This window comes from Salarias fasciatus, chromosome 6, assembly GCF_902148845.1.
Source record: "Salarias fasciatus chromosome 6, fSalaFa1.1, whole genome shotgun sequence".
NCBI lineage: Eukaryota > Metazoa > Chordata > Actinopteri > Blenniiformes > Blenniidae > Salarias > Salarias fasciatus.
Genome location: NC_043750.1, coordinates 191,705 through 208,636, shown reverse-complemented (window position 1 = coordinate 208,636; position 16,932 = coordinate 191,705). Strand labels below are relative to the sequence as shown.

At 48.3% G+C, this 16,932-nt stretch overlaps 2 protein-coding genes and 1 long non-coding RNA gene across 7 annotated transcripts; 1 reads left to right on the top strand and 2 right to left on the bottom strand.

Moving 5' to 3' along the window:
* Positions 1–1,094: 1,094 nt before the first annotated feature.
* On the bottom strand, positions 1,095–2,110 carry LOC115390668 (uncharacterized). The gene is made up of 4 exons (XR_003931700.1): positions 2,052–2,110; positions 1,866–1,976; positions 1,577–1,770; positions 1,095–1,307 (listed from the first exon to the last, which is right to left on the bottom strand). It is a non-coding gene; the product is annotated as an uncharacterized LOC115390668 (long non-coding RNA).
* A 5,272-nt stretch (positions 2,111–7,382) lies between these two features.
* LOC115390340 (zinc finger protein 219-like) lies at positions 7,383–10,054 on the top strand. Of its 4 annotated transcripts, none has more exons than XM_030094174.1 (3): positions 7,383–7,658; positions 8,720–8,801; positions 8,832–10,054. In XM_030094174.1, exons 1-3 carry the CDS (start codon positions 7,484–7,486, stop codon positions 9,208–9,210), a joined length of 636 nt encoding a protein of 211 aa, XP_029950034.1. In that variant the 5' UTR covers positions 7,383–7,483; the 3' UTR covers positions 9,211–10,054. The 4 variants fall into 4 exon arrangements, with proteins under 4 accessions (XP_029950034.1, XP_029950036.1, XP_029950035.1 ...); XM_030094176.1 differs by having other exon boundaries at positions 8,720–8,839; positions 9,002–10,054; XM_030094175.1 differs by having other exon boundaries at positions 8,720–8,899; positions 9,032–10,054.
* Positions 10,055–12,248: 2,194 nt separating this feature from the next.
* rrp36 (ribosomal RNA processing 36) lies at positions 12,249–15,952 on the bottom strand. 2 transcript variants are annotated; one of them, XM_030093973.1, is made up of 8 exons: positions 15,884–15,952; positions 14,446–14,770; positions 14,174–14,315; positions 13,582–13,648; positions 13,316–13,420; positions 13,161–13,235; positions 12,978–13,095; positions 12,249–12,595 (listed from the first exon to the last, which is right to left on the bottom strand). In XM_030093973.1, the coding sequence occupies exons 2-8, from the start codon at positions 14,738–14,740 to the stop codon at positions 12,405–12,407; spliced, it is 993 nt and encodes a 330-aa protein (XP_029949833.1). In that variant the 5' UTR covers positions 14,741–14,770; positions 15,884–15,952; the 3' UTR covers positions 12,249–12,404. The 2 variants fall into 2 exon arrangements, with proteins under 2 accessions (XP_029949833.1, XP_029949832.1); XM_030093972.1 differs by having other exon boundaries at positions 15,808–15,941.
* Between the last annotated feature and the right edge of the window lie 980 nt (positions 15,953–16,932).

Below are 16,932 nucleotides of genomic sequence, written 5' to 3'. Positions count from 1 at the left end.
TCAAAGATGGTTAACTGGGTGAAAGTAAGCTCGCCAGTTTAGTATTTTCCATTAGATGTTTATACAGAGCCCTGCAGGTGTCAGGGTGCAGAATATTTTATTAAGGCGTGGGAACGCCTTCTATAGTGTGCGCATGGGTTATTAAAGCGTTATCTCGCTTTAATAAAACAAGGGCACGCTATAAATGAACACACCTCTATGTTGTTGATAAAGCTGATTTGAACTGAATTGATGAGCGCTCGTGATCCGAGATGATGCATGCTGTTCAAGCAACACGGTGACTTTTGCTTTCTGAATCCCTTTAAGATCGCTAAAGGCCAATACACACTACAGGATTTTTTTTTCAATCTTCCCCGATTCATACAACACACACTAGAAGACAGATTGCACCAGATCTTCGTCTCCTGATCTAGTTTGTGGAGTCGCTCTGGAGCAGAACACAGGAGAGAATCAGCTCCTCACTCTTTCAGATCTCACGAAGCCAAACGTGACTTTGTGCAGTTTCTCTTCATTCCTGTTTACATTCATCTCCACTTTTAATAAGCGAAGAATTCATTCCCACTGTACATTCATATCAGCTTTGACCCACACACCCCCACACAGTGAGCACGAGCACAGAGTGCATCTGTCAGAAAGTTTAAATGGTACAGTACAGAAAAGGGGACCATAGTTTGACGTAATTCTTATAATTTGATAATAATTCAGCTTATTCATGTTTCTTTTTGTTTTGTATTTTTTTTTACTTTTGACTCGTGAGTGGAGCAATAGAAATAAGTTATTAGTAAAAGTCTGTAATAAAATCTACTTAAATATTTTAAATGTTTTTTTTTTGTGCCCAGATTGGACATTTTAGGCCAGAACAAAAACACTTTGATAAGAAAAGGTTTCGTTATACGTTTGCTCAGTCACTCTGAAGGCACAGCGTCCTAAATGTGCCGGAACGAGAGGTGGGACGGACAGAAAGCAAGCCAAAGACAACGCCACCCGAATCTAAAAGAAAAATAATAAAATTCCCCAAGAAGAAACCAAAGACCCGCAGGTTCAAATGATCCACTGGAACCAAGGACGTGATTTCAAATTAAAACAATCTTTATTAAATCCTAAAAGTTAAAAGCAGCAGACTAACTCAAAATTAAGGAGGTGTTGAGGCCTGCCAAAGAAACCTGAACTGGACAGGGCTGGGGCTCACCATGACAGCGGTAACAGAAAAGTGGAAGGATCCAAAAACACAGCACCCGTGACACGGCAAACAAAGTGAAAAAGGGACCACCACCAGGGAACCGCTGCCGCTCCAGAGCCCCCAGCACCTGCCAAATGAAAAGAAAGCAACAATTTAACTCCTGATGCTGGCAGCCCTCAAACCCCAAAAGAGTCCCCAAACCTAAACAATATTCAGAGAAGAAAAAAACCCCAAAACAATTAATACAAAATGACAAAGACAGAAATAATTATGAAATACTTAACAAAATAAAGAAACAGGAGGAAGGAGAAAAAAGTAAGCAGAAATCCAACAGAAGAAACGGGAAAAGCAACAAGACATCAAAGGAAACAGTGCGTCTGCATCTGTAAAACAAACCGAGTCCGGCCCTTAAACATGCTCCTCAGCCTCCTGCAGGTGGACCACGCTGCTGGACGAGCTCGGCCTGTCCGTCAGGACACCGGGGTAGAAGAGTGCTCTGAGGAGCAGGAGCTGATTAAGTGCCCAGCACATCCAGAAAAGGGAGCCAAACAGCAGTAAGCCCAGGATCAGCTGCAGCTGATGACTGCGCACTGTAGAAACATTAAAAAAATCAAAATCTACTAACAGAATCTAAAAATTAATCTAAATAATAAATCATGATTTCCTACTGAGGAGCCTGGCACACCTGGCAGCGGAGGAAAAGTACATGCAGCCGAGTTCAGCAATGGCGGCCGCAGGGAAACACCACGCCCAAAACAGACTCCAGGGCTGTCCAGCTCCCCGCCAAATCGCACAGCTGTAAAGTGCAGGGCTGGGGTAAACGCAAGGCGGCAGCTACCAAGTGAACCGAACAGAAGCAGAACATGCGTACCTTTCAGAAGACCCACAATGCACCACACAGACGTGCTGTTAGGCAAACACACACGTCTGCCAGCCCCATGGAAGAGGAAGAGGAAGAGGAAGGGCGGAGCAGCTGTATTTATAGACACCCAGTAATTACAAGCCACACTGCCTCTAGAGGAGGGAGTGCAACTCCCCACCATGACACATAAAGTCTTCTTTTTCTCCCATTCTTCTGTGATTGTTAATAATGGAGGTGAATTAAAACATTGGAATTATTGCAGGACTTGCTGAGATGCAGTTGAATGTATTAGATCAGGGTTTGCGTCTGAATGAAGGAAAATCAGCTCATCCAGGAGCGATACAAATATTGAGAATTAATTACTAACTTCCTGCACTGCTGGGTTTAGGAGCTCTGACTTTTCTGTTTCACTGTCATATATAATGAATATATTTCACAGACATTTATACATGTCTCCAGCTCTGACAGCTGAGAGGGGATTTTTTTAAAGCAGTGCATCAACACTTTGGTGAAGCGGAGCTGTTCATCCATCAATCAATCAATCAATCAATGTATTTCTGTACAGCCCAGTATCACAACAGCAGCTGCCTCAGAGGCTTCAAGATGTTACATTGGTCGGTAAAGTAAAAACAGTGAATAAGCATAATGGTAATATGTCAATATTTACAGTAACGAGACAGAACGAAGCAACCACCGCCTTAGACCCTCACATCCGGCAAGAAAAAACTCCAAAAACCCAGTGGGAAAAGAAGAAATCTTGGGGAGAACCACAGTATGGAGGGATCCCTCTCCCAGGGACGGACAGCTTTGGCAGCAGCTAGCATGAGACAATAAGAAGTAAAGCCTAGGACTATGTTGAGGACAGTCGGTTGGACGGTCCAGCACAAGAACCACGGATCCCAGCAGTAGAACCGAAGCCAGTCCACGGGCAGGACCGACAGGAGTGTCCTCCCGGTCCGGACGGAGCTTGTTCATAGGTCCTCGTAATAGTGGAGTCAGCAACTGAAACTGGAGAAGACTCCCCCTCGAAGGGGGGGACAGCAGGGGAAAAGCAATGAACGGACTAAAGGGAATAACATTCAGACATTAGAGGACAGGGCTCAGTGCACCGTACTTCCCACAGCATTCTAGCTCCTAGGGCAGCTTTTAATAATGATGGTTTAGAGTCCCTAGCTGACCTGATCATAGGCTGCATCGAAGAGAAACGTCTTGAGCCTCACCTTAAATGTGGAGACTGTGTCTGCCTCTTTGACACCACTTGGAAGCTGGTTCCATAAAAACGGTGCCTGATAGCTAAAGGCTCTTCCACCTAGTGTCCATTTAGAGACCCTAGGAGTCACCAGTAACCCTGCATTTTGAGAGCGAAGTGCTCTGATTGGTTGATAAGGCGTTAAAGCATCTTGGAGATAGGTTGGAGCCATCCCATTTAGGATTTTGTAAGTGAGGAGAAGGATTTTAAATCTAACTCTAAACTCGACTGGAAGCCAGTGAAGAGATTTTAGAACGGGAGTAATGTGTTCACGTCTTCTAGTTCCAGTTAATATTCTGGCGGCCGCATTTTGAACCAACTGAAAGTTTTTTAATACACTTTTTGGGCAGGCTGCGAGAAGGGAGTTGCAGTAGTCCAATCTAGTAGAAACAAATGCATGGATGAGTTTTTCTGCATTGCTTCTAGGTAGAATGTTTCTTATTTTAGCTATGTTGCGCAAGTGGAAATATGCTGTTTTACAAGCCAGGTTGATGTGTGCTTTAAAGGAGATATCCTGATCAAATAAGACCCCGAGGTTCCTGACAGTAGAGGAGGAGGATACACTGACGTTATCTAAGGTGATAATCTGTTCAGATAGACACTCTCTCAGTTTATGGGGGCCTAGTATAATGACCTCTGTTTTGCCAGGATTCAGACGGAGATAGTTCGTAGTCATCCAGGATTTAATTTCTCTGATACAGTCACTGAGTCTGTCTATTTGATTAGTTTGATCAGGTTTCATAGATAAATACAGTTGTGTGTCATCTGCATAGCAATGAAAATTGATATCGTGACTTCTAATTATGTTCCCTAAAGGAAGCATATACAACAGAAATAAAATTGGCCCGAGCACGGACCCTTGAGGAACCCCATAACTGACCTGGGAGCACGGTGAGGACTGTTGGTTAACGTGAACAAATTGGTACCTATTAGATAAATAGGATTTGAACCAGCAGAGGGCTTTTCCTCTGATGCCGACCTCACATTCTAACCTCTGCAGGAGAATATTGTGGTCGATTGTATCAAAAGCTGCACTGAGGTCTAGGAGAACCAGGATTGAGACTAGACCTGCGTCAGCCGCCAACAGCAAGTCATTAGTGACTTTAACTAACGCAGTCTCAGTGCTGTGATAAGCTCTATATCCTGACTGACATTTCTCAAATAAACTATTGTCCTGTAGGTGGCGGTAAAGCTGTTTAACCACGACTTTTTCCAGGACTTTTGAAATAAAAGGCAGATTTGATATCGGTCTGTAGTTAGCTAGAATATCAGGATCGAGATTAGGTTTTTTCAGCAGTGGTTTGATTACTGCGAATTTAAATGACTGTGGCACATAGCCAATTTCTAGAGACGTATTTATTATAGTTATGATCGTATTTAAGATAACTGGAAGAATATCTTTGAAAAGCTTAGTTGGAATTGGATCTAGGAGACAGGTCGAGGTTTTAGAAGACATTACAATCGAAGTAATCTCAGCCCCATCTACTGATGAGAAACTATCTAGTATTTCAGGTATTTCAGGTGGAGGCAGTGGCTGGATTCCCTGAGCTTGATCTGAGGAAAGCGCTTCACTGATTTTACCTCTAATGGTTATGATTTTATCATTAAAGAATTTAAGAAAGTCATGGCAGTTTAAAGATTCTGGGATTACTGGTTCCACTACAGTATGACTGTTTGTCAGTCTGGCTACAGTGTTGAATAGAAACCGAGGGTTATTTTTGTTTATTTCTATTAAACGAGAGTAATATAATGTCTTGGCTTTAAAAAGAGTTTGTTTATAGCTTAGCAAGCTACATTTCCAGGCCTTCAGAGATTGTTCTGATTTAGATTTACGCCACAGTCTGTCTAATTGCCGAGTTTTTTGTTTGAGAACACGGGTTTCAGAATTAAACCATGGAGCAACGCGCCTGGGTCGATTGGTTTTCAGCTGCAACGGAGCCACTACGTCAAGGGCAGATTTTAGTGAGTGCATAGCGCTGTCAACAAACTGATCACTATTATCACCACTGGTCAATAAGCTCATTTCTGTGAGTTCACTAGATAATGCAGCAAATGCAGGCTGGATCAATTCTTTGTACCGAGCCACAGATTTTTCAGATAATGTCCGTATCAGCTGAATTTTATCTTTTTGAGCACAGTAGTCTTCAATCAAAACCTGAAAAGTAATTAAAAAATGGTCTGAGAGTATAGGGTTCTGAGGGAGAACATTTAGGTCCCTGACCTCTATCCCATATGTTAAGACCAGATCCAGGGTGTGCTTGTGACTATGAGTGGATTCATCAACATTTTGAGTGAAACCGATACTATCTAATACTGCAATAAACGCATTCCTCAAACTGTCACCAGAATCATCCACAAAGTCACCTATTATAAGGATCTTGTTATGAGTCAATACTATATTGCTTAAAAACTCTGAGAACTCAGTTAAAAAGTCAGAGTAAGGACCAGGAGGTCGATACACAATAATTAATAGCACAGCTTTTTGATTCTTCCAATTTGGACAAGTAAGCGTTAGTATTAAGCTTTCAAAAGAGTTGAATTTAACATTAGTTTTGGGTTTAAGAAGAAGACTGGAGTGGGAAATCACTGCCACACCTCCACCTCCACCTGTTGATCTAGCTGTTTGGAAATTAACATAGGTTGGAGGGGTACATTCATTGAGCCTCACATAATCATCTTGCTGGAGCCAAGTTTCTGTTAGAGCAAGGAGATCAATGTTTTTGTCACCGATAAGGTCATTAACTAACAGAGATTTAGTGGAGATTGCTCTAATGTTTAGTAGACCACATTTTATGTATTTCCTACTGGAAGAGTTATTCTGTCTTGTACAGGTGTTAAGCTTTTTACCCATTGACTTTTGTCTAATGCTTTGAGCACTATGGACAGACTCAGTCTCTGTTAGCCTAGGTAAACCTCCATGCTTGATCCATCCAATCAGAGAGGTTTATTCCGAGGGTGTGGACAGGTTGGCTCTCAGCTGATCGGCTCCTCTGCAGGGCGCCACACACAACAGGAATTTTCGGAATTGGAAATATTAAACATGTTCGTTATCTACGATCTCCCCTCCCGATGCCTCCCAAGCGGCTCCGACCGGAAAAAAAATCTCTGAACACACCACACACGGACCCGAACTCAACTGCATACTGCCGACACCTTGTCGGCTTCGACTGGGAGGAGGAGATGGGGCAAAATTCAGCCTGTAGTGTGTGCTGGCTTTTAGACTCAATATGAATCCATTGGATGCAAGTGAAGCAAGTATTTCTCACCCTTTATGTTACCTCAATATGAAAATAAAACAAAATAGCATAAATCATTTCCATTGTTTCCTTTGCCAGTCACTGTGCTGCGTTTGCGTGAACAGCATGCATCATCTCAGACCACGAGCCTCATCAAGAACATAGAGGTGTGCTCAATTTATTAAAGCAAGGGAACGCCTTATTTATCCCTGGGCGCTTTAATAACCCGTGCGCACACTATAGAAGGCGTTCCCTCGCCTTAATAGAATATTCTGCACCCTGACACCTGCGGGTTTAACAGTTTGAGGGATTGCATTGCACACCTTTTTAAATTCAGACTTTCTGCAGGTCTGTAGGTGTGACAAAGATCTTCAGAGATAACATTTACCACTGTTGTCCAGTAGGTGGCGTACTGACCATATTCCATTATCCATCCAGTGCTGTAAAAAGAGAGATTTTTGATTACAAAGTACATATTTGTTGTTCTTCTGTTTTAAAACTCTGCAGATAAGAAAAGGAGAAAAGGGGACGACAGCTTTACAGGATCCAACAGGAAGTGGGAGTGGGAAACATCAGCAGGACTCTGTGGTGAATGACAAGAGCCACAAACAGGACAGCGTGTTTTAGTGAAATGCAGCAAATATGCCAAGAAAGAGCGAAAATGATGGCCGGATGAAGGCGAGAGGGAATGGAAGGAGGAGGAGGAGGACTTCTGATCAGATTCCTAAAAGAAACGGCTTGGATGGGAAAAACACTGCGATAAAGAAGATGGAGATATAACGACCAGCAGGGGGCGGCAATGCGACCAATGGGACACAAACGTACAACACCACAGAAGAAGAAGGGACCGGAAGTGGCACTGTTTGAGCGGAAGTGCTCGCAGAGCGGGGTCGGGTCTGCAGTGAAAATTCTCCAGGTACAAATTCAGATTAATTCTCCACTTGTGGAAAGAAACGATGCTGCCCTCCAAGGAAGCACTCAGACAGTCCATCATCCGGAGCCTGACCGCTGTTTCTGATGATATCTGCTCCGCGTTTGAGCGAACCGTGGACGGCTACAAGACGGAGCTGGACCGCCAGCGCAGGCTGATCGACGTGGTGTGGAACCCCAACATCCGGCTGCACGTTAGCGGTAAAAACACCCGCACGCAGGCCCGGACCCGGACCCGGGTCCAGGCTCAGTGCTGGCCCAGGCCAGGTTTCCCATGGCGCCTCCGTCCATCAAAACAAACGGATCCGCTCTGTTGTGGTCCTCGGTGTTCCTCTCATCTCCAGCATCCTCCATGCTGAACAGGCTGCAGACAGCTTGGTGTGGGACTCGGTGACAGCAGCTTCACAGAGGTTGCATCCGTTATAAATTAATCCATAAACATAAACGATGGACGTGAGGACCGTGAAGTAGCTGCAGACTGCACACTCAGTCCAGACAGAGCTCCATCCACACCCAGCTCTGTGAAGGCTACAAGATGGAGCACAAATACTAACACTGTTGTTCTGCTCCCAGTTTTTACGAGCTCAATTCAAAGATCAGAGAATTTTTCTTTGTGCACAAAAAACCCATTCCTCTCCAGTCACACACACGTTTTTTTTATTAAGATTATAGAATACAAACAGTACCAACAAACATCAAACATTTAGACAGACACACAACATTCACACGTTTTATTCCATTAAGGAGGATCAGTTCTCCCACCAGAGAAAACATATTAAACAAAAGTAACACCTTTCATAATAAAATGGAAAGACAACAATAAGCCAAGGAAACAACAAACCAGGGATTGACTGACCATCAGATCGGTGCAGAGTTTCTCCATTAAAGCTCGTGTCCGGAGTTTTGAAAGAGAGGTTTTTTTCCACCCTCCCTCTGCTTTCATGAGCGACCAAGCCACGCCCCTTTAATCATGCACGCGAATTATCTGTCGGGGGAAAATGAGAGCCTCTGAGTCCTACAGCATCCTCCATGTTTAGCTGTTTACGGTGGATCCCAGCACCGGGGCTGAAGTGAGCCTCACAGAGGCAGCCGGCTCCACAGGGCTCGCTTCAGTGCCGTCCTTCCCTACAGTCCTGTGCAGACTGCAGAAACGCATCTTCATGTGTGTCTGTGTTTCTCTTCATCTGAAGGCTCAGCAGGTTTTGTGGTTCCAGATGAATTTACCAGGTGAACCTTCAGCTGCTGCTCTTTCCTCCTTCCAGACCTTCAGCTTCTCTGTGATGACCTGCTGGTCCCGGCGCAGAGGAGGCCGCCGGGTCCCGGTCCGGGTCCGAGCCGGGAGAGGGAGCCAGGTCCCGGTCCAAGCCAGGTCAGGGAGCCGGGTCCCGGTCCGAGCCGGGAGAGGGAGCCGGGTCCCGGTCCGAGCCAGGAGAGGGAGCCGGGTCCCGGTCCGGGTCCGAGCCGGGTCAGGGAGCCGGGTCCCGGTCCGAGCCGGGAGAGGGAGCCGGGTCCCGGTCCGGGTCTGAGCCGGGAGAGGGAGCCGGGTCCCGGTCCGAGCCGGGAGAGGGAGCCGGGTTCTCCACAGAACCATGGCTGCGTGGAGGATCCTGCAGAGCCGGAGCGCCACACTGACCCCGGCACGGGGAAGTCCTGTGTTGAATGTCACGTTTGTGGGAAATCCTTCAAGCTGACCTTCCAGCTGAAGCGGCACTTGAGATTTCACGCCGACAAGCCGTATGGCTGCCACACCTAAAGGAAGCGTGGCTTTTTCAGTGTAGGAACTCAGACAGGGGAGGTTCTGACTCCTGCTGAGGCCTCGGATGACAGGATGAGGAAAGCAGCTTCATTGTTACAGTCAAACCTTATTTAGCTCTGAATAGTCAGTGTTTAGATGTCACGAGTAGAGTAGAGTAGAGTAGAGTAGAGTAGAGTAGAGTAGAGTAGAGTAGACAGAAACCTTTGGAGGTCCCTGGACCGCTTTCAGACCAGGCTCTGGTGAATAACCACGCTCTTTCTGGCGGCTGGTCAGTGGAGTGTGTGTGGCGCAGCAGACCCCGTCTGATTGGTCCAGCACATTTCATCCACCGTGCATAGCAACACTCACCTCTGTAGAGTTTTAACTTCCTGATGAGGATTTGTCGAGCAGCTCTGACCTGATGAGGAAATCGTCACTTTGATTGGATGAAGCCGACCAGGAAGACATTCACATCAGTGGAGGAGCGGCGGGAAGCAGCAGTTACTCAACTTCTGTTGACTTTTCAACATGTTAAACAGGAAGTCAGGTTATGCCGTAAGTGTAAGCTTCAGCTTTTTGTGGTTTGTTCACTAGTTTGAGTTTTGCCGCCGGCCGTCCATCAGGGCGGTTTGGAGCACCTTGCAACACCAGGGGGTGGAGGATGAAGCCGTCTGAGGTCCTGCAGCATCTGTCTCTGCTGCAGAGTTCAGGTTCCTGAGCTCCATGTCTGCCGTTTCCTCCAGAAGAGACTGTTTTCTGGCCATGCTTCCTGTTTCTCGTGCTTGTTGGAGGAATTACAGTAACTCCAGATGTTCGGCGGCGTGCTGCTGTGAAGATTGTCTGAATAAACTCATTGATTACACACGCCTCTGAGATGTGTGTGTGTGTGTGTGTGTGTGTGTGTGTGTGTGTGTGTGTGTGTGTGTGTGTGTGTGTGTGTGGTGGTTAAAGTGCTTGATGTGTTTAAAAACGTCCTCTAATACAGAGAAAGCAGGTATTCCAGATAAAGGGGAGCATACCTAACATTTCACCAGGCAGTTCCTGCCTCTGCAGGTTGGCCGCTGGTTCCTTCTGAATAGCTGAACCGTGTAAAACGTGTTTAGAATAAGAAAGTCATCTTCTTTTCAATGATAACAGGAATCGCAGTGGGCTGATGTACTGCCCGCTGATTGGCTGATGTTGCCGTCTATCAGAGGCAAAGCCAATCAGAGGCAGGGTGCGGATCGTTAGACCCGCCTCTTCCGGTTCTCGACCAGGAACGTCTGTTTTCAGCTCTGCAGATCAGAGCGACGTTTCAGAGAGAACCGGAAGAACAGCGGATAACCGGAGCCGTTCATCAGCGGCTGGTCCGGAAGAAAGAAAGATGTCGCTTCAAGCGGTGGAAGGAGAAGATAGCGGAAATGGCGTACAACCAATGTGTGACGTAGCGGGTGTTCCGGAAGAAGAAGACGAAGAAGAAACATGGTGGAGGACCCCGGTGACACAGTCCGCTGCTGAAGGTGATCCGCTCTCTGCTGCTCTTTCCCCCAGCACAGCGCTCCGCCTCCCGCCTCCGAGTTACCGAGACTTAACCCGTCACCTCAGCTCGTGATCCGAGTGACCTTTAACTCGTGATCTGAGTTAACTTTACCTAGTGATCCGAGTTACCTTTATTTAATCTGCTGCCTTGATGTAATGATCTGAGTTACCTTTAACTAATGATCTGTTGCCTTTATTTAATCCGTTACCTTAATGATCTGAGCTACCTTTACTTAACTATCATCCATGTTATTTCAGAGAACTGTTTGCAACAAAACAGCCAGTGATCCTGAAGTCTGCATCTTATTGTGTGAATGTGTGGAAGTCAGCCTTCTGTCCAGCTGTCAGGACAGCGGCGTCTGTCTTCACGGTGTGGTCCCGGTGTTTTCCAGCTCCGCCATGGCTTTACGGAAGTTGTGGCAGAACTATAAGGTGTTGATTGTGATGGGCAGCAGTCTGGGCCTGATCCACTGGGGCTGGTACAATCTGAAGACACACCCGCTGCTGCAGAGACACAGAGACGACGCCGTCCCGGAGCCCGCCATCGTGTCCTACGTCTCGCCTCCCGCTGCCCCCAACAGCAAGTGACCACGCCAGGTACTCCGGCTCCGCGAGACAGCAAAGAGGTCCTCCAGCAGTCTGACCTACAGCAGCTCTCTCTGTCTGTCTCTGTCTCTCAGTCCCGTCATGAGGTCTCAGTCCTGGATCCGGAGGAACTGGTTCTGGGCTGCAGGTGGGGCCTTTGTGGGAGTCCACATGTTGACCTGGGTCCTGCAGAAGGCCATGAAGCACAGCGTCCGCTCCGAGGCGTCCCTGAAACGCCAGCCTGAGGACCAAGGGGACGGACATCGTCCTCTATGATGGACTGAAGGAGAGCCGAGCTCTCAGCGCTCACCTGTGTGTGTGTGTGTGTGTGTGTAAATGATTAAAAGGTGAAGGGTTCTTCTGTCTCGCTGTTTGATTATCCTGGTTCTCAGTGTTCTGGTTGGTGAAACTCTGAGACGGACAGACTGACTGCGGTGTCCATGTCCCTGTCTGGACCACGAGGCAAAGAGAACCTCATGAGAACCCAAAGACCACAGCAGCGTGGCGGAGCTACTGCTCCTCCTGTTCTTCATTAACAGGAGGAGGGAACGTGAAGTAGAACCTGGAGATGGATCCGGAGCTGCCGGGCTCTTCTGGTTCTGGGTTCTGTCCTCCAGGGACGACCCCCGGACCGTTTGAGCTCACAGGGAACCTTTCTTCTCAGACAGCGGGTTCCACTGACAGAGTGGTTCCTGGTCTCTGTTCGTGTCAGCACAGCTCGGGTTCCTCATTCTCGGGTGGTTTGTGGTTTCGGTTCAGACTCGCTGGTTTGTTCTTGGACCTCTGGTCTCAGAACAGTCCTGGTGGCGGCGGAGGCGGAGCAGCGTCCGTCAGAACCTGTTTCCAGCAGGAGCAGCGTTTCAGAAGGTGGCCCAGGTGGTTCTGATTGGTTCTCAGCATGTGCCGAGATCCAAACATCTTCCAAGACTTCAGTGTAAAAGACACGTGACGCTGTTTTTCTGAAGTCCATTTATTGACAAAGCCGAGCTCAAACCCTGACAGCACTGCGCCTCAACAGTCCAACAGTAAATCCACATCCTCACAGGTCTGTACCAACAGTCAGGGACTCGGAGCCGAGCGTCCCAGAGGTGCTGTGGCGGTTCCACCGTTCAGGTGTCGTTCCGCTGTGCTCCCTGCTGTGCCGGCGCTGCTCTGGCTCCGGCGCCGGCGGCGTTCCTGGGCAGCTTCCTGCGGTCCTTCACAGCGTTCCTCCTCCTCTTCTTGCTCAGGAAGTTGTCCAGTTTGCCGCTTCTCTTCAGCTCCTGGTATTTCTCCGCCAGCTGCAGCTTCTTCCTCTCCGCTGAAAACAAACAACCTTCAGTCAACCTTTCAAACGTGTCTGAATCCTGAACCAGCCTGGAACCGGTTCTGGAGGAGCGCCGCTCCGGTTCCTGTGCCCCGGTAAGGTCTTGAACAGATACTGATCTGAGTCAGACCAGGCGTGATCAATCTCCACCTGCCTGGGGGGGGGGTGGCGGCAGCCTGCTCCACCTGTTTCTTCAGTGTCCCTTAGAGCCCCTGACAGTTCGCGCTTCTCTTTCAAGGCCTTGCCATCAAGCCGACACGCCCCAGGACCCCAGGACGACCCCAGGACGACCCCAGGACGACCCCAGGACGACCCCAGGACGACCCCCCCCCCCCCCATCAGTGTGCAGCGCGTGAGCTGAAGGAGCTGCTCTCACCTTTGCTGAGGAAGAAGGGTGCAGCTCCCTGGCTGGCTCGCTCTCTCTGCTGCCTCTTCAGCTGGAGCTCTCTCTCCCTCTGCTGCTCGCGCCGCCTCTGCTCTCGCTCTTGGTTCTCCTGCAGACAGTCGCTGGTGAACCTCTGGACAGGTTCAGGCTGAAGGTTCTCTTCACAGGACTCACCATCCTCTGGAGGAGGAACTGCAGCTTCTCCCTCTGCTGCTGCTTCTTGGTTCTCCTCAGCTGCTTCTGGATCATCTGAAAGAGCAAACAGAACCCTGCAGCAGCTGATCCACACTGACCCGTCCCCGTCCCCGTCCCCCCTCGCTGCCCGCCACCTTCTTCTCTCTGGACTTGATGTTCTCAATGAACTTGTAGGTCTGGTTGAAGATCTCTGCTTTGTATTCTCCAGACAGATCATCGAATCGAGGATCCCTCAACATCTGTGGAAGAGAGCAGGAGAGCATCAGAGCAGCAGGAGAACATTAGAGTAGGAGGAGAACATTAGAGCATCAGAGCAGGAGGAGAGCATCGGAGCAGGGGAGAGCAGCATGTGTTGGAGGCTGACGGAGCTTCCTCTAGTTCCAGACTGTCCTCCACCCACCGGCTTCCTGACGGAGACGACCTGACGGAGGAACGGGGCCGGACGCTTGGAGGAAACCTCAGTGGGCCTGAAGGAACACAGGAGAACCCGAGACTGAGAGAGAACTGGACCCACCAGAGGAACCACATCAGACCGTGTCTGCAGCTCTGATCAGCCAGAACATTAACAGCAGCTGGGTTCCAGTCCAGACCAGAACAGCTGGAACCCGTAGCCCGACACTCAGACCCCGTCACTGGTCATAATGTTCTGGCTGATATGGAAACCAGAGTGAACCCTGAAGATGATCTGAACATAATGATCAGACAAGAAGTGGAACCATCACACAGGTCTTGTTGTCCGAAACAAAACCTCTAAAGGTTCTGAAAATGTGCCTGAAGGGATGGAGACCAGGGAGGTCCTGGTCCGGAGACCAGGGAGGTCCTGGTCCGGAGACCTGCGGGGTACTGGTCCGGAGACCAGGGAGGTCCTGGTCCGGAGACCTGCGGGGTACTGGTCCGGAGACCAGGGAGGTCCTGGTCCGGAGACCTGCGGGGTACTGGTCCGGAGACCAGGGAGGTCCTGATCTGGAGACCCGCGGGGTCCTGGTCTTTACCTGTTCTTGTTCAGGCGCTTCTTCTTGCCGGCCCTGCTGCCGTCCGTCTGGCTGCTGCGGCCAGAGGACACCTGACTGTAAACTTTGGTTCCAACTTTGTTTTGCAGCTTCATGATGTCCTCAAAAGACATGTTGGACAGTTCTGAGGAGACAGAGACAGATGCTGTCAGCAGCGTCTCTCTTCCTCTCCATCCTCCATATCTGGAGGCACTAATATCACACACACACACACACACACACACACACACACACACACACACACACACACACACCTCGTTTCATGTCTTCTTCAGTGTGTATGTCACTGCTGCCAGCAGCTGCCTCCTCTTCCTCCTCGTCCTCTTCCTCCTCAGAGGCTTCACTGCTCTCATCCTCTTCCTCAGCACCATCAGAGTTTTCTTCTTCTTCTTCACCACAGTCTGCAATTCCTTCCTCCAGTCCTCCTCCTCCTCCTCCTCCTCCTCCTCCTCCTCGCTCCGTCAGCAGGGTGAAGTTCCTCTCCACGTCAGAGTCTTCACCGTCGCTGCTGTCTTCCTCCATCAGGTCCTGACGCTGCCTCTCCTTCATGGTCCAGTCAGGAGCTTCACCTGTCGGGTTCTGTGGAGATCAGTCACACCGATCAGAACCTCGTCCTGCAGACACTGGAACACTTCGTCTGGATCACACTGATCACAAAGGTTCCACCTGGTTCCTGCTGTCACGCTTCAGCTCAGACTGAAGGTAAACAGGGTTCTGTCCTAGAGCCTCTACCTAAAGTTAAACATGGGGTTCCACAGGGTTCTGTCCTAGAGCCTCTATCTAAAGTTAAACATGGGGTTCCACAGGGTTCTGTCCTAGAGCCTCTATCTAAAGTTAAACATGGGGTTCCACAGGGTTCTGTCCTAGAGCCTCTACCTAAAGTTAAACATGGGGCTCCACAGGGTTCTGTCCTAGAGCCTCTATCTAAAGTTAAACATGGGGTTCCACAGGGTTCTGTCCTAGAGCCTCTATCTAAAGTTAAACATGGGGTTCCACAGGGTTCTGTCCTAGAGCCTCTACCTAAAGTTAAACATGGGGCTCCACAGGGTTCTGTCCTGGAGCCTATGCTTTCCATATCCTCCATGCTTCCTGCAGGGAACATCATCAGGAGACTCTCCGTTAACTTCCACTGTTCTGCAGACCGAACAAAACGACTGATCGGTGGAACCAGGTGAAACTGATCAACTTCAGCTAGAATTGTGTCTTCAATACAAGAAGGTCTGGAGGAGTCTTAATGTTCTACTTCAGAACTCAGATATAACAGGACTTATTATATTTGGGCCAAGAAACACCCTGAAACATTGACCTCGATTCAGACTGCTGGAGAACCCGCTGAGGACCTGTTCTCTCCTTCTCACTCCCACGGATCCCCAACCAGTCCAGCTTCAAACTGAGTTCTGTAGAAAGTCTCCCCTGAGCCTGGTTCTGCTGGATCTCCTCCTGTGAGCCTGGTTCTGCTGAGGGTCTCTTCCCTTCCTGTGTTTAACATTCTCTGTAACTAGCATAAATGCTAGGTGGAGCTGGACACCAGATAACAGGGAAACCAGTTCCGCCGTCACACCACCGCGTGTCAGCGGGTTTCTCGCCGGACAGACAGCCTCCCCGGGCGGACTCACTCGGCTCCGGGGATCGGTGCCTCACTCCGCCTGGTGTCTGTCCTCCGGGGTTGATCGTGATAAAAAGTGAAGGAACCTGCAGTTGTCGTCCTCAGAAGCAGCACGCGTCCTCACACACCGGAAACACAACCAGTCTTCTTCTTTGGATCAGGCAGACTAGACACTCCGCTGGCGCATTGCTGCCCCCTGCTGGATGCTATTTAAATTCCACCTGGGGTTCTGTGAAGGCGCCGCGGTGGCGTCCAGAGCGCCTCTCCTCCTCCAGGTCCAGTTAGCCAGGGGCGTACCCAGGACAGTTTTACTGGGGTGGCCAGGATGGGACACAAAGTTAGTCTGGGGTGGCCATGGTATCACGGAATTAAACTCACTCTATGTCTCACACACACACACACACACACACACATATAAATATATACATATATGTATATATATATATATATATATATATATATATATATATATATATATATATATATATATATATATATATATATATATATTCATTCATTCATTTTCTGTCGCTGGTCCCTCTCGGGGTCACGGGTGGCTGGAGCCGATCCCAGCTGCTATGGGCGAAGGCGGGGTATGCCCTGGACAGGTCGCCAGTCTGTCGCAGGGCTGACTATATATATATATATATATATATATATATATATATATATATGCACACACACATATATACATACATATACTATAGAGTAATCAGTCAGCTGTCACTTGTATTGTTACCTGAGTTTTCCTTACCAACCTCGTGGTTAAAAAAAACAGAGCAGTGCAGCTCACAGAACAAATGCTTAGAGATAGACCTTCTTGAATTAAAAGGTTAACTCAGCTTTACGTTTAGTGTGTTCCGTAGCAAATATGTTCCGTAGCATTTCTGGTTCATAAAAACATACTGGCAAAAAGACAAAAAAAAAAAAAAAAAAAAAATCCAGTAACTTGTATGTACATGCACAAAAAGTAGTATTCAATCCAAACAGTATTCATGTTCATGGCCCTGATGAAGGCATAAAGTGAAACATTGGCTTTGATTCAGCATACAACAACTTTATTTAAGTTAAATTGTTAAGACTGCACCAAACAAACAGACAAACTATACAATTAAGAAATGCAAATGCAATTTTA

Coding starts and splice junctions, on each gene's coding strand:
- LOC115390340 (XM_030094173.1), top strand. CDS start 7,484: ATGCTGCCCTCCAAGGAAGCACTCAGACAGTCCATCATCCGGAGCCTG. Junction 7,659..8,719: donor CATCCGGCTGCACGTTAGCG/GTAAAAACACCC, acceptor TCCTCCTTCCAG/ACCTTCAGCTTCTCTGTGAT.
- rrp36 (XM_030093973.1), bottom strand. CDS start 14,740: ATGAAGGAGAGGCAGCGTCAGGACCTGATGGAGGAAGACAGCAGCGAC. Junction 13,649..14,173: donor AAGCGCCTGAACAAGAACAG/GTAAAGACCAGG, acceptor GTGTTCCTTCAG/GCCCACTGAGGTTTCCTCCA. Junction 13,096..13,160: donor AGTTCCTCCTCCAGAGGATG/GTGAGTCCTGTG, acceptor GACTGTCTGCAG/GAGAACCAAGAGCGAGAGCA.